The sequence below is a fragment of the Ranitomeya imitator genome, chromosome 4, assembly GCF_032444005.1.
Source record: "Ranitomeya imitator isolate aRanImi1 chromosome 4, aRanImi1.pri, whole genome shotgun sequence".
NCBI lineage: Eukaryota > Metazoa > Chordata > Amphibia > Anura > Dendrobatidae > Ranitomeya > Ranitomeya imitator.
Window position 1 is genome coordinate 685,090,566 of NC_091285.1, and position 20,055 is coordinate 685,110,620.

At 45.3% G+C, this 20,055-nt stretch overlaps 1 protein-coding gene across 1 annotated transcript in view; it reads right to left on the bottom strand.

The window, feature by feature from the left end:
• Positions 1–241: 241 nt before the first annotated feature.
• Positions 242–20,055, bottom strand: part of LOC138674696 (uncharacterized) — a 229,635-nt gene continuing 209,821 nt past the window's right edge. Inside the window, exons 7-8 of the mRNA XM_069762512.1 lie at positions 3,285–3,328; positions 242–361 (exon numbers count right to left, since the gene is read on the bottom strand). Coding sequence (XP_069618613.1) covers positions 242–361; positions 3,285–3,328 — 164 coding nt within the window. The remainder of the gene's footprint in view (positions 362–3,284; positions 3,329–20,055) is intronic.

Sequence of the window (20,055 nt, forward strand, 5' to 3'; positions counted from 1 at the left end):
AGACATGTTGTCAGTAGCTTATAGAACAAACTTACAATTTACATTTTACTCAAAAATATACCTAAAAAGAGAAAAATCAGACAAACTGAACATTTTGCAGTGGTCTCTAAATTTTTGTCACAGATATATATATATATATATGTACTGTATATATATATATATATATATATATATATATATATATATATATATATATATATATATATATATATATATAGTATTTATGTAATTTATTATTTTTTTATGAACATCTTTGTCTCTTGACAGCGGAATAAACAACCACCGGCTCCTTTGATACTTCTTCGTGTTTTGTAGTTCTAGGTTCAGATTTGTTCACCATACCGTAAAGTAGCTTCTCATTCTGTGAAAAATAAGACATGTCAGGTAAAGCTAAAGCTTTAAAATACTAGAAAGGAACATTTGTAATTCAGCTCATGACTAGTGTTGAGCATTCCGATACCGCAAGTATCGGGTATCGGCCGATATTTGTGGTATCAGAATTCCGATACCGAGTTCCGATATTTTTGTGATATCGGGAATCGGTATCGGGATTAAGATTCATGTGTAAAATAAAGAATAAAAATAAAAAATATTGATATACTTACCCTCGGAGGCGCCCTGGTTGTCACCGCTGCAACCGCCATGCTTCCATTCCTAAGAATGAGCGCGTTAAGGACTTTCGATGACGTCGCAGCTTGTGATTGGTCGCGTGAGCGGTCACATGACCGCTCAGCGACCAATAACAAGCCGCGACATCATCGAAGGTCCTTCACGTGCTCATTCTTAGAAACATACTTGCACAAGGGGTTTCAAGGGTATTCTAACCATCCATTAGCCTTCTTACACAGTTAGGGAACACAAAGCACCATAAGAACACTGGAATCATGGTTGTTGGAAATAGGCCTCTATACACCTATGAAGATATTGCATTACAAACAAGACATTTCCAGCTAGAATAGTCATTTACCACATTAACAATGTATAGAATGTATTTCTGAATCATTTAATGTTAGCTTCATTGGAAAAACTGTCTATCTATCTATCTATCTATTATCTATCAAGCTTTCCTTCTAAATTCAAATTAATTCAAATTCAAATGAGCTTTATTGGTGGCACCAAATAAACATTGGTTTTGCCAAAGCACGCTTACATTAGGCTTACATTAGAGAATAGGGATAGGGACTCTAGGAAGGATGGATGGGTCACATCCAAGGTGGGGGCTAAGAAAGTCCATGGCATATTTTAGCTCTCTTTCTCGTAGCCTGTGGCATATGCTCACATATTCTGCTGCTATCTCCACCACGCACTCTTCTTCTCCCAGCAGGATAAATGTTTTCTCTTCCTTCATCGTGGATTTAAAATCCAGGAAGAGATCAGAGAGTCCCCTGAAATGAGTGGCCCTCACTGCTGAGTACTTGGAGTGCAGTGTACCAAGAAGTGGATCTTATCCTCCATGGAGTGTGGGCACAATCTTTCCTCCCTGGGCTTGTAGATCTCTCTGTGCTGGTCGGACTCAATGGCCACATTGTGGGCACTGAGTATATACCGGCTCAAGATCTGCACATAGCAATAATTTCACCTAGGTGTTATGAAGTGTGGGGCCTTGTGCCGAAGAGAATTCCAGAGCAGTGGCCATCTCATTGATGTAAATGTTGAAGAGCGTTAGTGTCAAAACTTCTGAACCCCTGGAGTGGACCCACAGTACCGCGACAACGAACCTCCCAAGGGTGAGCTAACCAGATGGACCACCCCCTATACAGGGAGCGTTAGGGGCAGGCCCGAGGGAGACTATTGCCATGGAAGCTGATACCGGGGAGCAGGAAGCAGGAGAGGAAGGACGCGGAAGTGGCTAAGGCGGAGACACAGGACTGAGTCCTGAGTGACAGTGTTAGTATGTATGTGCAAGTATGTTAGCACAACTTATAACAGTTTGGCTGATTACAGAACCTATAAACCTGACCTTCCTTTGTGCTAGTTGAGTATCTGGAGCATTATATTTGTTGGTTCCATTAAACTCTCTAAATGGCCAGAAAAAAAGAACTTTCATGTGAAACTCGACAGTCTATTCTTGTTCTTAGAAATTAAGGCCATTCCATGTGAGAATGCGCCAAGAAACTAAAGATTTCCTACAACGGTGTGTACTACTCCCTTCAGAGGAGAGCACAAACAGGCTCTAACCAGAGTAGAAAGAAGTGGGAGGCCGCGCTACACAACTGAGCAACAAGACAAGTACATTAGAGTCTGTAGTTTGAGAAATCGACGCCTCACAGGCCCTCAGCTGGCAGCTTCATTAAATAGTACACGCAAAATGCCAGTGTCAACGTCTACAGTGAAGAGGCGACTCCGGGATGCTGGCCTTCAGGGCAGAGTGGCAAAGAAAAAGCCACATCTGAGACTGGCTAATAAAAGGAAAAGATTAATATGGGCAAAAGAACACAAACATTGGACAGAGGAGGATTGAAAAAGTGTTATGGAAGAGCATTTGTGAGACGCAGAACAACTGAAAAGATGCTGGAAGAGTGTGACACCATCTGTAAAGCATGGTGGAGGTAATGTGATGGTCTGGGGTTGCTTTGGTGCTGGTAAAGTGGGAGATTTGTACAAGGTAAAAGGGAATTTGAATAAGGAAGGCTATCACTCCATTTTGCATCGCCATGCCATACCCTGTGGACAGCGCTTGATTGGAGCCAATTTCATCCTACAACAGGACAATGACCCAAAGCACACCTCCAAATTATGCAAGAACTATTTAGGGAAGAAGCCGGCAGCTGGTATCTATCTGTAATGAAGCGGCCAGCGCAGTCACCAGATCTCAGCCCCATTGAGCTGTTGTGGGAGAAGCCTGACCTGACCGTATGGTGCCAAAAAGTGCCCATCAAGCCAAACCAACTGGTGGAGGGGCTTCTAGAAGCAAGGGGGGAAATGTCTCCAGATTACCACAGCAAATTAACTGCTAGAATGCCAAAGGTCTGCAATGCTGGAATTGCTGCAAAGGGAGCAAAGATTGAGGGAGAAAATTATTATTTCAAATAAAAATCTTTTTTTCTATTCTTGTCAATGTCGGGACTAGATTCTACATTCATTTGGCAACTCATTGGATTAATAAAAGTATGAGTTATCATGGAAAACACAAAAGTGTCTGGGTGACACTAAACTTTGGAATGGTAGTGTAGATAGATAGATAATAGATAGATAGATAGATAGATAGATAAATAGATGGATAATAGATAGATAGATAGATAATAGATAGATAGATAGATAATAGATAGTTATGCAATCTTTACCGTATTTTTGGCTCGTTTCTGCAGCTCTTCTATGTTTGCATAGTCTGAAATATAAAGACATTTTTCTTAGATAATAGGTACAGAATATATTGTGCAAATCTTACAGTGCAGCTTCAACTGGAGACCGACCGTCATAGAACCTTCTTATTTACAGTCCCAAGAAGTAAAGATTGCACGAAAGGGATAAATAGGTTCAAAAGGCAAAGACAGCTTCCACAAATTTGAGGGGCCCACGACTTCTAAAATATGTTTCACCTGCTATAGCTTTATCTGGGGAATGATTACGTATTTGCTTTAATCCCTTCATGACCTTGGGATTTTTCATTTTTCCGTGTTCGTTTTTCACTCCCCTCCTTCCCAGAGCCATAATTTTTTTATTTTTCCGTCAATTTGGCCATGTGAGGGCTTACTTTTTGCGGGACGAGTTGTACTTTTGAACAACATCATTGGTTTTAGCATGTCGTGTCCTAGAAAACGGGAAAAAAATTCCAAGTGCGGTGAAATTGCAAAAAAAGTGCAATCCCACACTTGTTTTTAGTTTGGCTTTTTTGCTAGGTTCACTAAATGCTAAAACTGACCTGACATTATGATTCTCCAGGTCAGTACGAGTTCATAGACACCTAACATGTCTAGGTTATTTTTTAGCTAAGTGGTGAAAAAAAATTCCAAACTTTGCTAAAAAAAATAAATAAAAAATTGCGCCATTTTCCGATACTCGTAGCGTCTCCACTTTTCATGATCTGGGGTCGGTTGAGGGCTTATTTTTTGCGTGCCGATCTGGCGTTTTTAATCATAGCATTTTGGTGCCGATATGTTCTTTTGATCGCCCGTTATTGCATTTTAATGCAATGTTGCGGCAACCAAAAAAACGTAATTCTGGCGTTTCTAATTTTTTTCTCGCTACGCTGTTTAGCGATCAGGTTAATGCTTTTTTTTATTGATAGATCGGGCGATTCTGAATGCGGTGATACCAAATATGTGTAGGTTTGATTTTTTTTTAATTGATTTATTTCGATTGGGGCGAAAGGGGAGTGATTTAAACTTTTATATTTTTTTTTATTTTTTTCACATTTTTTTTATTTATTTTTTTACTTTTGCCATGTTTCAATAGCCTCCATGGGAGGCTAGAAGCAGGCACAGCATGATCTCTTCGCTGCTATGTAGCAGAAAATCAGGTGTGCTGTGAGCGCCGACCACATGGGTGGCGCTCACAGCTGCTGGAGATCTGTAACCATAGAGGTCTGAAGGACCCCTATGGTTACAATACTGAAGCATCGCCGACCTCCGATCATGTGACAGGGGTCGGCGATGCCGTCATTTCCGGCCGCCCGGCCGGATGTGGTAGTTAAATGTTGCTGTCTGCGTTTGACAGCGGCATTTAACTAGTTAATAGGTGCGGGCAGATCGCGATTCTGCTCGCACCTATTACGGGCACATGTCAGCTGTTCAAAACAGCTGACATGTCCCGGCTTTGATGCGAGCTCACCGCCGGAGCCCGCATCAAAGAGGGGCTTCTGACCTCGGACGTACTATCCCGTCCGAGGTCAGAAAGGGGTTAAAAGTAGAATTTGCTTCAATTTTTTACAAAAACATTTGATTTGCCTGCATTTAAAATTATTGAGATTTGCTTCTGGTGAATCCAGCAAATCGGAGTTAACCTGTTGCTATCTATCTGAATGCCAACAGGTACAGAACAGGTTAAAAATAAATCCACTCCCTTCATCACTAACCTGTCGTACCACCACAGCTCTCCCCCCAGTGTTGGGTGTCTTTACATTAGATGTGGACATCCATTTCCAGATGTTCAGTCATTGTCAATCCTTCTGGCAATGACCAAGCCTCAGCATTTCACGTTTTGATGAGATGGTGTCAGGATGTCAAAACATGTGTTGCTCTATGACTAGCCAGTAGAGAGGAGCGAATAAATTTGAGTGGAATAGACTTCTACTCAAATTTAATAAACATCCACATTACTGAAACTGCATATCTAATTTATAATTCGATTACGCACTGAATCAGTAGACTGGAGACCACTGGACACCATTTTTCTGAACCATAAAGAGCTATAAATAAGGAGCTTAAAAAAATAAAAACAAACTATATTCTCAACCCACCCCTTTGGGTCCTCCACTACTCTTTGCCGCCCGTTCATTGTGCGCTACATCTTCTGATCTTACGCCCCTTGGGGTGGAATCCCTTGGCCTCTTATGATAAGCTGGACTTCTGGGCTTTCATGAGGCCTGGAAGGGTTCTGCACCTACATGCAACAGGTGACATTCTGTGACATTGCGACCTATAAGCACACTTGTGCAAGACTTTCCCAGGTCTCATGAAAGAGGGATGTCTCGGCCCAGCGTGGGAAGACTATGGATTCCAATGCAAGCAGAAGGTAGGAAAAGATGCGGCATGGACAGGATAGCTAGTGGTGAATAGCGGAGGGGATGAATAAATGAGCAGTGACCGGAGTATAACAATTTTCTATTTGTATACATTACATTTATTATGCTCTGGGGAGACTTTAGAGCACAGTAAGGAACATAAAATTCAAGGCAAATTTCCTGTGGAAAAAAATGCATGAACGGGTGACCTTGAATTTTGTCTAATCCTACAGATAACCAGAAATGGAGCCACAGCGGCAGGACAAATGAGTAGTGAGGTTAGTATATATTTTTGTTCAGAACTCTAGAAGGACCCCACAGGTCCCTCATAGAAATGGGGAGGTACTGTCACGGGTTTACCATAACAGAGAGGAGCCAGAAGACTGCAGCATCTGATTTCTCCTACTCCTGCACTGTTTAGAATCACTTCATAGTAAATGTTGCAGGTTTCTTATAGCAGTGCAGGGGTTAATTTGCTCAGTTGAGAGCTCTTGGAAGCTTTCCTGCACCAAGGCTTTCAGCTGTTCATTGTTGGGCACTCCCCTCTCTGGTATATTCTGGGCCCTGGCAAGCACTCATTGCCAGAGCTAGCTTCATGCTGCATGGTGAGGAGATGGTTGTTTGTGGGTGTTGTTTTGAGAAGGCATTTGGTCGATTTATCTGAAACTGTTGCTAGGTTTTGGGTGTGTGCTATTCCCCCTCCTTCTCCTACTTTCTACTTCCTACAATCCCCAGGGTTTACCTCTGTTGTTTGTGTGAGTATATTTGCAGGTTAGCCCCTTAGTGACAGAGCCAATTTGGTACTTAATTCCCGAGCCAATTTTTGCAATTCTGACCACTGTCACTTTATGAGGTTATAACTCTGGAACGCTTCAACGGATCCCGCTGATTCTGAGATTGTTTTTTTGTGACATATTGTAGTTCATGTTAGTGGTAACATTTCTTCGATATTACTTGCGATTATTTATGAAAAGAACGGAAATATGGCGAAAATTTTTTAAATTTTGCAATTTTCAAAATTTGTATTTTTATGCCCTTAAATCAGAGAGATATGTCACGAAAAATAGTTAATAAATAACATTTCCCTCATGTCTACTTTACATCAGCACAATTTTGGAAACAAATTTTTTTTTTGTTAGGGAGTTATAAGGGTTAAAAGTTGACCAGCAATTTCTCATTTTTACAACACCATTTTTTTAGGGACCACATCACATTTGAATTCATTTTGAGGGGTCTATATGATAGAAAATAATGAAGTGTGACACCATTCTAAAAACTACACCCCTCAAGGTTCTCAAAACCACATTCAAGAAGTTTATTAACCCTTTACGTGCTTCACAGGAACTGAAACAATGTGGAAGGAAAAAATGAACATTTAACTTTTTTTTTGCAAACATCTTAATTCAGAACCATTTTTTTTATTTTCACAAGTGTAAAAACAGAAATGTAACCATATATTTTGTTATGCAATTTCTCCTGAATACACCAATACCCCATATGTGGGGGTAAACCACTTTTTGGGTGCACCGCAGAACTTAGAAGTGAAGGAGCGCCGTTTGACTTTTTCAATGCAGAATTGGCTGGAATTGAGATCGGACGCCATGTCACGTTTAGAGAGCCCCTGATGTGCCTAAACAGTGGAAACTCCCCACAAGTGACACCATTTTGGAAACTAGACCCCTTAAGGAACTTATCTAGATGTGTCGTGAGCACTTTGAACCCCCATGTGCTTCACAGAAGTTTATAATGTAGAGCTGTGAAAAAAAAAAATCACATTTTTTCTACAAAAATGATATTTTTGCCCACAAATTTTTATTTTCACAAGGGTAACAGGAGAAATTAGACCAATAAAGTTGTTGTGCAATTTCTCCTGAGTACGTCGATACCCAATATGTTTGGGTAAACCACTGTTTGGGCGCACCGCAGAGCTTGGAAGAGAAAGAGTGCCGTTTTACTTTTTCAATGTGGTGAGCACTTTGAACCCCCAAGTGCTTCACACAAGTTTATAACGTACAGCCGTGAAAATAAAAAATCGCTTTTGTTTACACAAAAATGATCTTTTCGCCCACAAATTCTTTTTTTCACAAGGGTAACAGGAGAAATTAGACCACAAAAGTTGTTGTGCGATTTCTCCTGAATACGCCAATACCCCATATGTGGGGGTAAACCACTGTTTGGGCGCACCGCAGAGCTTGGAAGTGAAGGAGTGCCGTTTTACTTTTTCAATGTAGAATTGGCTGGAATTGAGATTGGGCGCCATGTCGCGTTTGGAGAGCCCCTGATGTGCCTAAACAGTGGAAACCCCCCTCAAGTGACCCCATTTTGGAAACTAGACCCCTTAAGGAACTTATCTAGATGTGTCGTGAGCACTTTGAACCCCCATGTGCTTCACAGAAGTTTATAATGTAGAGCTGTGAAAAAAAAAAATCACATTTTTTCTACAAAAATGATATTTTTGCCCACAAATTTTTATTTTCACAAGGGTAACAGGAGAAATTAGACCAATAAAGTTGTTGTGCAATTTCTCCTGAGTACGTCGATACCCAATATGTTTGGGTAAACCACTGTTTGGGCGCACCGCAGAGCTTGGAAGAGAAAGAGTGCCGTTTTACTTTTTCAATGTAGAATTGGCTGGAATTGAGATCGGACGCCATGTCGCGTTTGGAGAGCCCCTGATGTGCCTAAACAGTAGAAATCCCCCACAAGTGACCCCATTTTGGAAACTAGACCCCCCATGGAACTTATTTAGATGTGTGGTGAGAACTTTGAATGCCAAAGTGCTTCACAGAGGTTTATAATGCAGTCGTGAAAATAAAAAAAATTTTTTTCCACAAAAATGATTTTTTAGCCCCCAAGTTTTTATTTTCACAAGGGTAACAAGAGAAATTGGACCCCAAAAGTTGTTGTCCAATTTGTCCTGAGTATGCTGGTACCCCATATGTGGGGGTACACCACTGTTTGGGCGCACGGCAGAGCTCGGAAGGAAGGAGCGCCGTTTGGGAATGCAGACTTTGATAGAATGGTCTGCGGGCATTATGTTGCGTTTGCAGAGCCCCTGATGTACCTAACCAGTAGAAACCCTCTACAAGTGACCCCATTTTGGAAACTAGACCCCCCAAGGAACTTATCTAGATGTGTGGTGAGAACTTTGAATGCCAAAGTGCTTCACAGAAGTTTAGAATGCAGAGTCGTGAAAATAAAAAATATTTTTTTTTCCACAAAACAGATATTGTACCCCCCAAGTTTTTATTTTCACAAGGGTAACAGGAGAAATTGGAATGCAATAGTTGTTGTCCAATTTATCCCGAGTACGCTGATGCGCCATATGTGGGGGTAAACCACTGTGTGGTGAGAACTTTGAATGCCCAAGTGCTTCACAGAAGTTTATAATGCAGAGTCATAAAAAAAATATATATATTTTTCCACAAAAAAGATTTTGTAGCCCCCAAGTTTTTATTTTCACAAGGGTAACAAGAGAAATTGGACCCCAGAAGTTGTCCAATTTATCCCGAGTACGCTGATTGCCCATATGTGGGGGTAACCCACTGTTTGGGCGCACGGCAGAGCTCAGAAGGGAGGGAGCACCATTTGACTTTTTGAGCGCAAAATTGGCTGTCGTGTTTGGAGACCCCCTGATGTACCTAAACAGTGGAAACCCCCCAATTCTAGCTCCAACCCTAACCCCAACACACCCCTAACCCTAATCCCAACCTGATCCATAATCCTAATCACTAACCCTAACCATAATCACAACCCTTACCCCAAAACAACCCTAATGTCAACCCTGACCATAACCCTAATCAAAACCCTAAATCCAACACACCCCTAATCCTAATCTCAACCCTAACCTCAAACCTAACCCTAATCCCAATACACCCCTAATCACAACCCTAACCTTAACCCTAATCCCAAACCTAACCCTAATCCCAAGCGTAACCCTAATGCCAACCCTAACCCTAATACCAACCCTAATCCAAACCCTAACCCTAATCCCAACTCTAACCCTAACTTTAGCCCCAACCTTAGCCCTAACTTTAGCCCCAACCCTAGCCCTAAGGCTACTTTCACACTTGTATCGTTTGGCATCCGTCGCAATCCGTCCTTTTTGGACAAGAAACGGATCCTGCAAATGTGCCCGCAGGATGCGTTTTTTGCCCATAGACTTGTATTGCCGACGGATCATGACGGATGGCCACACGTCGCGTCCGTCGTGCACTGGATCACTTGTGTTTTGGCGGACCGTCGGCACAAAAAACCGTTCAATGAAACGTTTTTTTGTACGTTGCATCCGCCATTTCTGACCGCGCATGCGTGGCCGTAACTCCTCCCCCTCCTCCCCAGGACATAGATTGGGCAGCGGATGCGTTGAAAAACTACATCCACTGCCCACGTTGTGCACAATTTTCACAACGTGCGTCGGTGTGTCGGGCCGACGCATTGCGATGGCCCCGTACCGATGTAAGTGTGAAAGAAGCCTAACCCTAAATTTAGTCCCAACCCTAACCCTAAATTTAGCCCCAACCCTAGCCCTAACCCTATCCCTAACCCTAGCCCTAGCCCTAACCCTAACCCTAGCCCTAACCCTAGCCCTAACCCTAACCCTAACCCTAGCCCTATCCCTAGCCCTAACCCTAGCCCTAACCCTAGCTCTAACCCTAACCCTAGCCCTAGCCCTAACCATAGCCCTAACCCTAGCCCTAACCCTAACCCTAACCCTAATTTTAGCCCCAACTGCTGTTCTCCTGCCGGCCAGCAGATGGAGAGAGATGGCGGGCGCACTGCGCATGCGCCCGCCATTTTCTTTTGCCGGCGGCCAGGAGGAGCAGCAGGAGGATCCAGGGACACAGGTGAGTATGATAGGGTCCCCGAATCCCCCTATTTCTCTGTCCTCTGATGTGCGATCACATCAGAGGACAGAGAATTACACTTTACTTTTTTTTTTTTGCGATCGCCGGTAAACAGTTAATTACCGGCGATCGCAAAACAGGGGTCGGTAAAACCGACCCCGATCATGCTCTTTGGGGTCTCGGCTACCCCCGACAGCCGAGACCCCAAAGATTCTCGCGGGGCCGGCCGGCGGGTGCACTGCGCATGCGCCCGCCATTTTGAAGATGGCGGCACCCACCGGGAGCCACGAGGAGCATTGGGGGAGATAGGTAAGTATTGGGGGGCTACCTGGGACCCCTTTTCTCTGTCCTCCGATGTGCAATCACATCGGAGGACAGAGAAATTAAAAAAATATTGCGTTTTTGTTTTTTTTTGCGATCGCCGGTAAACGGTTAATTACCGGCGATTGCAAATGCGGGGTGGGTAAAAAAAACCCCGAATCATGTTCTCTGGGGTCTCGGCTACCCCCGGCAGCCGAGACCCCGGAGAAAATCTGACTCTGGGGGGCGCTATTTACTTTTTCCACAGCGCCGTTAATTAACGGCGCTGTGCTTTAAGTACCCTTAGCGGCCGCCGTTAAAAGGCGTATCGGCGGTCGCTAAGGGGTTTGGTATTTTCCTTTAAACCTGTTTGTATTAGCTTGTCAGTCTGATTAGTGTATTACGGTACACCCACTACTCTCCTCTTCCCTTGGTGATGGAAGGGAACAGACTGAGGGCGGATTTAGGAGCTAAGGCAAGGTACATGGCCCCATGTCTTCACCATCAGAAGTAATCCTGGGAACAGGTCAAGCTAGAGGGCCCCTAGAGTTAGGGACAGGGAAGGAGCTCCTGGTCCCGAGATACCCGACAACATAGTCATTAAAATACCAAAAGCAGTTCTAATCCCTTGTTCCATGATTATTCTTAGTCATATGATCTACCTCACTACATGTCTTAAAAATCACAGTGATAGACCAGATACGTGAATGCACGTACCATTATTGGAAGTTCAATCACATGATCCACTTAGAGCCACCATTTATTCAGCAAGAAGAAGTAACTGTGATCCAGTAATTATGGGCATGAACAAATATGTAATAAATGACTAAATACATAGTGCCTAATTCATGAAAGCTTTTACACTAGAATAATTGTGTAAATGTTTTGAAAGGACATAAATTATTTGCGCAACGTGGTGTTCCACAAAAATTTTACAACTTTTGATGTTTAATTCAGCTCCTCCAAAATGGGCAGAGCAGGAAGAAGTTGGCATGGGATGGAGCTTGACCACTTCATTCTTCAAATTCACCAAAACTGCTGGCATTTCTAGTGTGGCACACGGAAGCTCATGCCACAGATAAATGAACGGAGTTCATTAAATGGCATGTGGCTCTTATTGACTTTAGCACAATCCTACTCCATGGAGCCCATCATTAATACTGGCCTGCGCTATACCAGTCTTAATTAGTGATGAGCGAACCCAGTGATGTTCAGACCCATCATGTCAGGTTGATCATTTAAAAAAAAGTTCTGTTCAGGTATCATAAAAAATCTGCTCAAGGATCAATATACAGGTTACAAAAACAATGTGAAGTCATGGTGGGAAATTAAGGTGCTGGAGAATTATGTTAAAAACAATATTGTGCCTAATGGCTTAAGGATTTATATTACTCCTTCATCAAGAATAAGTAATCCACAGTTACTCCAGGCCTGGCAGAGGGAGTGTTAGGAGTCGAGTTTCCTCTGCTGCACAGGCGGAATTTCGATCCGTGTCTGCTGCGGTTTTCCATTCTGCATCGGCCGCAGTGGAGTCTGCTCAGCGGAGACGTCGCTCCCAGCTTCTCACTGAGACTGGTACGGTGCAAAGAGTTACTACTGCATCTCCAGGCTCAGCTATTGTACCCTGCACTGATCTGCAGCGAGCAGGCTTTTCTGAGTCTAAGTCCTGCTTTGCACGCACTGAGCATGCCCAGGGCAAGATCTCTCAGTGGAGATCTAGGGTCACATGCTCAGGAAGGTCCTGAAGGTGCTAGGACTAAATCCTGCTTTGCTCACACTTAGCATGCTCAGGGCAAGATCTCTCAATGGAGATCCAGGGTCACATGCTCAGGTACTGCTGCAAATCCATTGGTCCTTCTTTGAAGGGTCCTGAACGTGCTGCAGCTATATAAGCTTCGCATGACCGCACAGCCATGCGCTAGTGTACAATTGTTATCGTGTGTGTTGATGAGTGCAAGTCGTTCCTTAAAAAAACCATCCCTTGTGTATGACTGTTCGCGTAAGGTGTATGGCTGCAATCTAGCCCCCGGCTGAACTCACTGCTTTAACACACGAAGCAGCGTCTAACTGCTGTGACCGCCAGTGCAGCGCAGTGCACTATTAGAGCACTTACCTTTCCCAAGTCTGGGTGGTTAGTGGCGTCCGCTAGTGTGGCACATCATGCAATTCTGTGCATAATAGTTACCTCTGATACCACAATAGTGGTGTCGATCGCAAGAGGTCTACACTAACTCTAATCCTGTGTCCTGGGATAGAGTTCTGTGGTTCCTTGTTTGTGCTCTCTGTGCGGTACCGCGACCCTGTGACTTAACAGAGATCGCTTCCTTCACACAGGGTGAAGTTAACCCATGTGTGAAATCTCATTGAACCGCCATATAGTGCCGCCAATCACTTAGCAGCAGGTTCTTTCCTGCACGGTGGATCCCGGGTGGCGAACGCACCAATCTTACCTAATAAATATATTCGGTGCGTTCCACCAACCCTAACATTATACTAGTGCCAGGATCTGGCTAAGTAATGGCGGATGAACAGCGATTGCAGGAGTACATCCAGCTGCTGGAGGGCCGGTTGGCGTCTCTTGAGCGTGCAACCTCGGCGGTGGATGTTACCGCAATTGCTGTTCAGGCTGCTAGCGTGGCTGCAGCAGCTTTACCCACTGCCACCCCTGTTCCGACTCTATCTCACCTCCCTTTGCCTGAGAAATTCTCTGGGGACAGTAAGTCCTGTAGGGGTTTCGTGAGCCAGTGTGGTATACATCTCGAGCTCCTGGCTGCACGTTTTCCCACAGAGCGGGCAAAGGTGGGATTCATAATATCTCTCTTGTCGGACAGGGCGTTGGAGTGGGCTACGCCGCTGTGGGAGCGCAACGATCATGTGGTGCGGAATGTTCCTTGGTTTCTGGACACTCTGAAACAGGTCTTTGTAGGACCTCAAGTCACCCATGATACAGCGCTCCAACTGCTGGCTTTAACTCAGGGTTCAACCATGGTCAGCCATTTTGCTGTTCACTTCCGGACATTAGCGTCTGAGTTGGAATGGCCAGATAAAACCCTCATTCCCGTATTTTGGAGGGGGCTGGCTCATCATGTGAAGGACGCTTTGGCCAATAGGGAGATTCCTGCCACACTGGAGGAGCTCATAGCTGTATCAACTCGCATAGACCTTCGTTTTTACGAGCGAAGGTTGGAGCGAGCCCAGTGTAGGCAGAGGTTTCGGCTGGCTCCTACCTTCGCCAAACCTTTGGAATCCCCAGTACAGGCGTCCGAGTCACATAAGGTCTGTCATGTTTGCCGGCAGTCAGGACATCTTGCCTCCAAGTGTCCTCAGCGGTCGGAGAAACGTCAGCGTCTAGTGGCAGTAGGAGGTGGTACACTAGACACGGCGACGTTTGCCTCAAAGTTGTCCTTCAAGGGGACAATTACCATAGGCCCATCCACTCTTATGGTAGAGCTATGCGTGGATTCAGGGGTGGAGGGTAATTTTATGTCATCTGCATTCGCCCAGCATCACGCAATACCCCTGATGATGCTCACCAAGCCAGTAACCGTTCGAGTGGTAAATGGGTCGACACTACCCTCACAGATTACCCACCAAACCATTCCTATCACGCTTTCTGTGTCTCCATCACATCAGGAGATTATCTCCCTATTAGTCATTCCTGAGGGAATTGATGAGGTCCTATTGGGGATACCATGGCTACGCTATCATTCTCCTCATATAGAGTGGTCCTCAGGGAGAATTTTGGGATGGAGTAAATCCTGCGAGGGTAGATGTCAGAGGGAGTGCGTTCAGGTTGCTACAACGCAGGTACCTGCAGATCTTTCCTCTCTCCCCAAGCACTATTGGCCCTATGCAGTTGTGTTCTCCAAAAAAGCTGCGGTAACTCTTCCGCCTCACCGCCCCTATGACTGTCCTATTGACCTCTTGCCTGGTGCTGAGCCTCCCCGGGGTCGAGTCTATCCGTTATCACTCCCAGAGATGGAGGCAATGTCTCAGTACATTCAAGAGAATCTGGCTAGAGGATTCATTAGGAAGTCAGTCTCACCTGCAGGGGCTGGGTTCTTCTTCATACAGAAGAAGACTGGAGACTTACGTCCATGCATAGACTACAAGGATCTTAACGCCATCACCGTTCAGAACAAGTACCCATTACCCCTGATATCTGAACTTTTTGATAGGCTACAGGGAGCAAGGGTATTTACAAAATTAGATCTGCGGGGTGCCTACAACCTGATTTGCATCCGTGAGGGGGATGAATGGAAGACGGCTATTAACACCAGGGATGGGCACTATGAATATCTGGTGATGCCCTTCAGGCTCTGTAATGCCCCAGCCATTTTCCAAGACTTTGTGAACAACATCTTCTGGGATTTGCTCACCACCTCGGTCGTAGTCTATCTGGATGATATTCTCATCTACTCTCCAGATATTGACTCCCATCAGAGAGATGTTCGCAAAGTCTTCGACCTCTTATGGGCAAACTCCCTCTACGCCAAGTTGGAGAAGTGTGTGTTTGAGCAGGATTCCTTGCCTTTCCTTGGTTATATCATCTCTGCCCCGGGTTTGGCTATTGATCCTGCCAAGCTGCAGGCTGTGATGGACTGGCAGGAACTCCATTCTCTTAAAGCAGTGCAGCACTTTATGGGGTTCATTAATTACTATTGCAAGTTCATTCCACACTTCTCAACTTTGGTGGCTCCTTTGGTTGCCCTCACCAAGAAGGGAGCAAATCCCAAGTTGTGGTCAGAGGAGGTCTCCAAAGCCTTTCTCTCGATTAATTCACACTTCGCTAGCGCTCCCATCCTACATCGCCCCGATGTAGATAAACCATTTATCATGGAGGTTGAGGCCTCATCCGTTGGTGCTGGAGCAGTCCTTTTCCAAAAGGATGCTCAAGGTCGGAAGCATCCTTGCTTCTTCTTCTCCAAGACCTTCACACCAGCGGAGAGGAATTATTCCATCGGGGACAGGGAGTTGCTAGCCATGAAGTTGGCTTTTTCTGAGTGGAGACATCTCTTGGAGGGAGCTCGCTTTCCCTTCCAAGTGTTCACTGACCACAAGAACTTGGTATACATACAGACGGCCCAGTGGCTGAATTCTCGCCAGGCTAGATGGTCCCTGATCTTCTCCCGGTTCCATTTTACTCTCCATTTTTTCTCCGGGGAGAAGAACATTCGTGCCGACGCTCTCTACTGCTTTGTAGTGTCATCTGAGGAGGAGGAAGAACCTTGGCTTATTGTCCCTTCAGAGAGCCTGAGAACTGTGGCTCCGGTTTCGCTAGAGTCCGTGCCCCCGGGCAAGACTGTCGTACCAGCGAATTTGCAACCAGAGGTTCTCTCTTGGGCTCGCTCGTCCAGAGTGGGTGGACATTTTGGGACCAAGAGGACATCTGAGCTTTTAGCGAGGACGTACTGGTGGCCGCATATGGCCCGTGACGTCGGGGACTATATTCGGGCGTGTGTCTCCTGCGCCCAGAATCGGTCTCCTCGGCAACGGCCTGCTGGGTTACTTTACCTAATGCTGGTGGCAGACAGGCCCTGGGAGATGGTCGGGATGGACTTCATGGAGGGCTTACCCAAGTCTCGTAGCTGCACCATTATCTGGGTAGTCACCGACCATTTCTCTAAGATGGTGCATTTGGTGTCGCTTCCACGGTTACCTTCTGCACGGGCCTTAGCGGTGTTGTTCATAAAACATATTTTCTGCTTACATGGAATGCCTGATAAAATTGTCAGCAACCGGGGTCCCCAGTTTGCATCTCGGTTTTGGAGAGAGCTCTGCCGTTTACTCAGCATAGAGCTGAATCTCTCCTCTGCATATCATCCCAAGACAAATGGGTTGGTAGAGAGAACCAACCAGACTTTGGTGACATACTTGCGACATTTTGTCTCTGCTAGGTAGGATGACTGGGCATCTTTGCTACCTTTTGGCGGAATTTGCATTGAACAATGCCGTAGCCGATTCCACTGGTCAAACTCCTTTTCTCCTTAATTACAGCCAGCATCCACGTGTCCCTGTGCTCATGCCCGTGTCATCCACCGATTCTAGGGTGGCAGACTGGGCGGTGGAGGCACGTGACATCTGGGACCACACTCCGGATACCATCCGGGCCTCCAAGGAGAGAATGAGGGTTTCGGCTGATACATACCGGCGCCCCGCTCTGACCTTTGATCCTGGCGACTTAGTGTGGCTCTCCGCCCGTAACATCAGGCTGCGAGTTGAGTCCACCAAGTTTGCACCTCGCTACATTGGCCCGTTCAAGGTTCTGGAACAGGTCAACCCTGTGGTCTACTGTTTGGCTATTCCTCCACGCCTTGGTATCACCGATACTTTTCACGTTTCCCTCTTAAAGCCCGTTCATTTGTCCCGGTTCTCTGAGTCATCTGCCGGGACATCGGGTTCATCCACAGATGAGTTTAAGGTGAATGCTATCGTGGGGTGCAAGGTGGTACGTGGCAAAAAATTTTATCTGGTGGACTGGAATGGTCACAGCCCAGAGGATAGAACCTGGGAGCCTGTGGAGCACATTCGGGCTCCGCTGCTCATTGCAACTTTTGAGCGTAGCGAGGCTCAAGGAGGGGGGCCCTAGGAGGGGGGTAATGTTAGGAGTCGAGTTTCCTCTGCTGCACAGGGGGAATCTCGATCCGTGTCTACTGCGGTCTCCCATTCTGCATCGGCCGCAGTGGAGCCTGCTCAGCGAAGGCGTCGCTCCCAGCGTCTCGCTGAGACTGGTACAGTGCAAAGGGTTACTACTGCCTCTCCAGGCTCAGCTATTGTACCCTGCACTGATCTGCAGCGAGCAGGCTTTTCTGAGTCTAATTCCTGCTTTGCACACACTGAACATGCCCAGGGCAAGATCTCAGTGGAGATCTGGGGTCACATGCTCAGGAAGGTCCTGAAGGTGCTAGGACTAAATCCTGCTTTGCTCACACTGAGCATGCCCAGGGCAAGATCTCTCAATGGAGATCCAGGGTCACATGCTCAGGTACTGCTGCAAATCCATGGGTCCTACTTTGAAGGGTCCTGAACGTGCTGCAGCTATATAAGCTTCACATGACCGCACGGCCATGCGCTAGTATACAATTGTTATCGTGTGTGTGTTGATGAGTGCAAGTCGTTCCTTAAAAAAACCATCCCTTGTGTATGACTGTTCGCGTAAGGTGTATGGCTGCAATCTATCGCCCGGCTGAACTCACAGCTTTAACACATGAAGCAGCGTCTACTGCTGTGAACGCCAGTGCAGTGCCGTGCGCTACTAGAGTGCTCACCTTTCCCAAGTCCCACAGCATGCACTTCTGTGCATAATTGTCACCGCTGATACCCCAATTGTGGTGTCGATCGCAAGAGGTCTACACTAACTCTAATCCTGTGTCCTGGGATAGAGTTCTGTGGTTCCTTGCTTGCACTCTCTGTGCAGTACCGCGACCCTGTGACTTAACAGGGATCGCTTCCTTCACACAGGGTGAAGTTAACCCGTGTGTGAAATCTCATTGTACCGCCATATAGTGCCGCCATTCATTTAGCAACAGGTTCTTTCCTGCACGGTGGATCCCGGGTGGTGAACGCACCAATCTTACTTAATAAATATATTCGGTGCATTCTGCCAACCCTAACAGGGAGTCTACTGCGTCATCGTGTAGATTCATGAAACTCCTCTTGGAGGAGGAAAATGTTAACTTTGACAGAACCAGCAAAATATTGAATACACTTATAGAGAGAACTCTCCTGCACAAGTCGGACCCTGAATTTGCAAGAAGAGAAACAAGTCTACAACTTTCAGTGGAAAAATTTCAGAGTAACATTAAAGATAGGAAAAATAATCAGTTCCTTAGAGATCTTAATGATTTCAAAAACAATAGAGCATACAATTTTGTAGCAAATCAATCGAGGGCCCACACAGATATTTCATCTTTGGAAACTGACAATTCAGATAGGGAGAGATCCACATCAAGGGGACTGTGGAGAGTTAGAGGCAGAGAGCGGGGAAGAGGATACAGGCACAGATGGCAGGGTCGGGACTATCATACATCTATGGCACCAAGTACACTGACAAATAGACCAATGACAGCCACACCCCAGGAACAAATATACTACCAGTAAATACTGTAGAGGCAAATCAGTTATGCCCCATACCTGCTTTACCCTCGTCCTCATAAGTCTCTTCGTCTTTTTTGGAGCAAAAGGCCCCACTCGGTTATCAATTGAGAAACAGAGTGAACTAAGAGGGCCGTTATCAAATGAAATTGTGAATCTGACAAAATATACTTTAACTCAACATGAATACAATATTTTGCTTAGAGGTCTGTCTTTTGTCCCCACTACATCATTTAATGCCTTTAACTGGGTTAAGGATTTGAACCTTTTTGCACGCAAGTTGAAATGGCACAAATTCTACTCCCATAAGAACAGGGAGCGATGTGAAATACTAGGTATTGAAGAGACTGAGCTGGAGACAGTAAACCATCTGACATCTCTTGAATGAAAATGAACGTGACAAGAGTCAGGGACCCATCAAGAATTTGAAGAAAAAGAGTACCAAGTTGCCCCCCAATATTGATCTGGATAGTGTTGATATTTTTGTAAAGGTTGTGGAGGATGAACTTGCAAGATTACATCCGCTGAAACAGAAAGAGGGAATGACTACTAGTTTGTTATATCCTGAAATGGAGGCCCTTTCCTCCCTTGAAAGGAACATGGAAATCATAATTAAACCATTAGATAAGGGGGAAAACGTGGTGATTCTTAACCATGAACAATACCTTACCATGTGCCATGTGTGTGATAGGGACACATATGAAGTCCTAAGGGAGGATCCAACGTCGATTTATCTTGACACCCTCACTTCCATTCTTGATGAGGGTTTGAGTCTCAGATTGATAAGTAAGGGTGAATATGAGTTTCTTTTGCCCAAGTTTTCTCTGATTACAGCCTTCGATGCCTTACCTAAAATTCACAAGGGGCTGTCACCATTGAAAGGGTGACCAATTGTGTCAGGAGTTGACTCTATTGGACAAAATTTTGGAATCTATGTAGATCACATTCTTCGCCTCATTTGTGACCTCTCTGCCATCGTATCTGAGGGACACATTGGATCTATTGGTAAGACTGGAAGGAATCAATGTAAATAAGGATACATACCTTGCATCAATTGATGTGGAAGCATTATACAGCAGCATTCCTCATTGGGCTGGAATCAGGGGGATCATTTATCATCTGAATACCAGGGCTACCCAGCTTTCTAGGCAT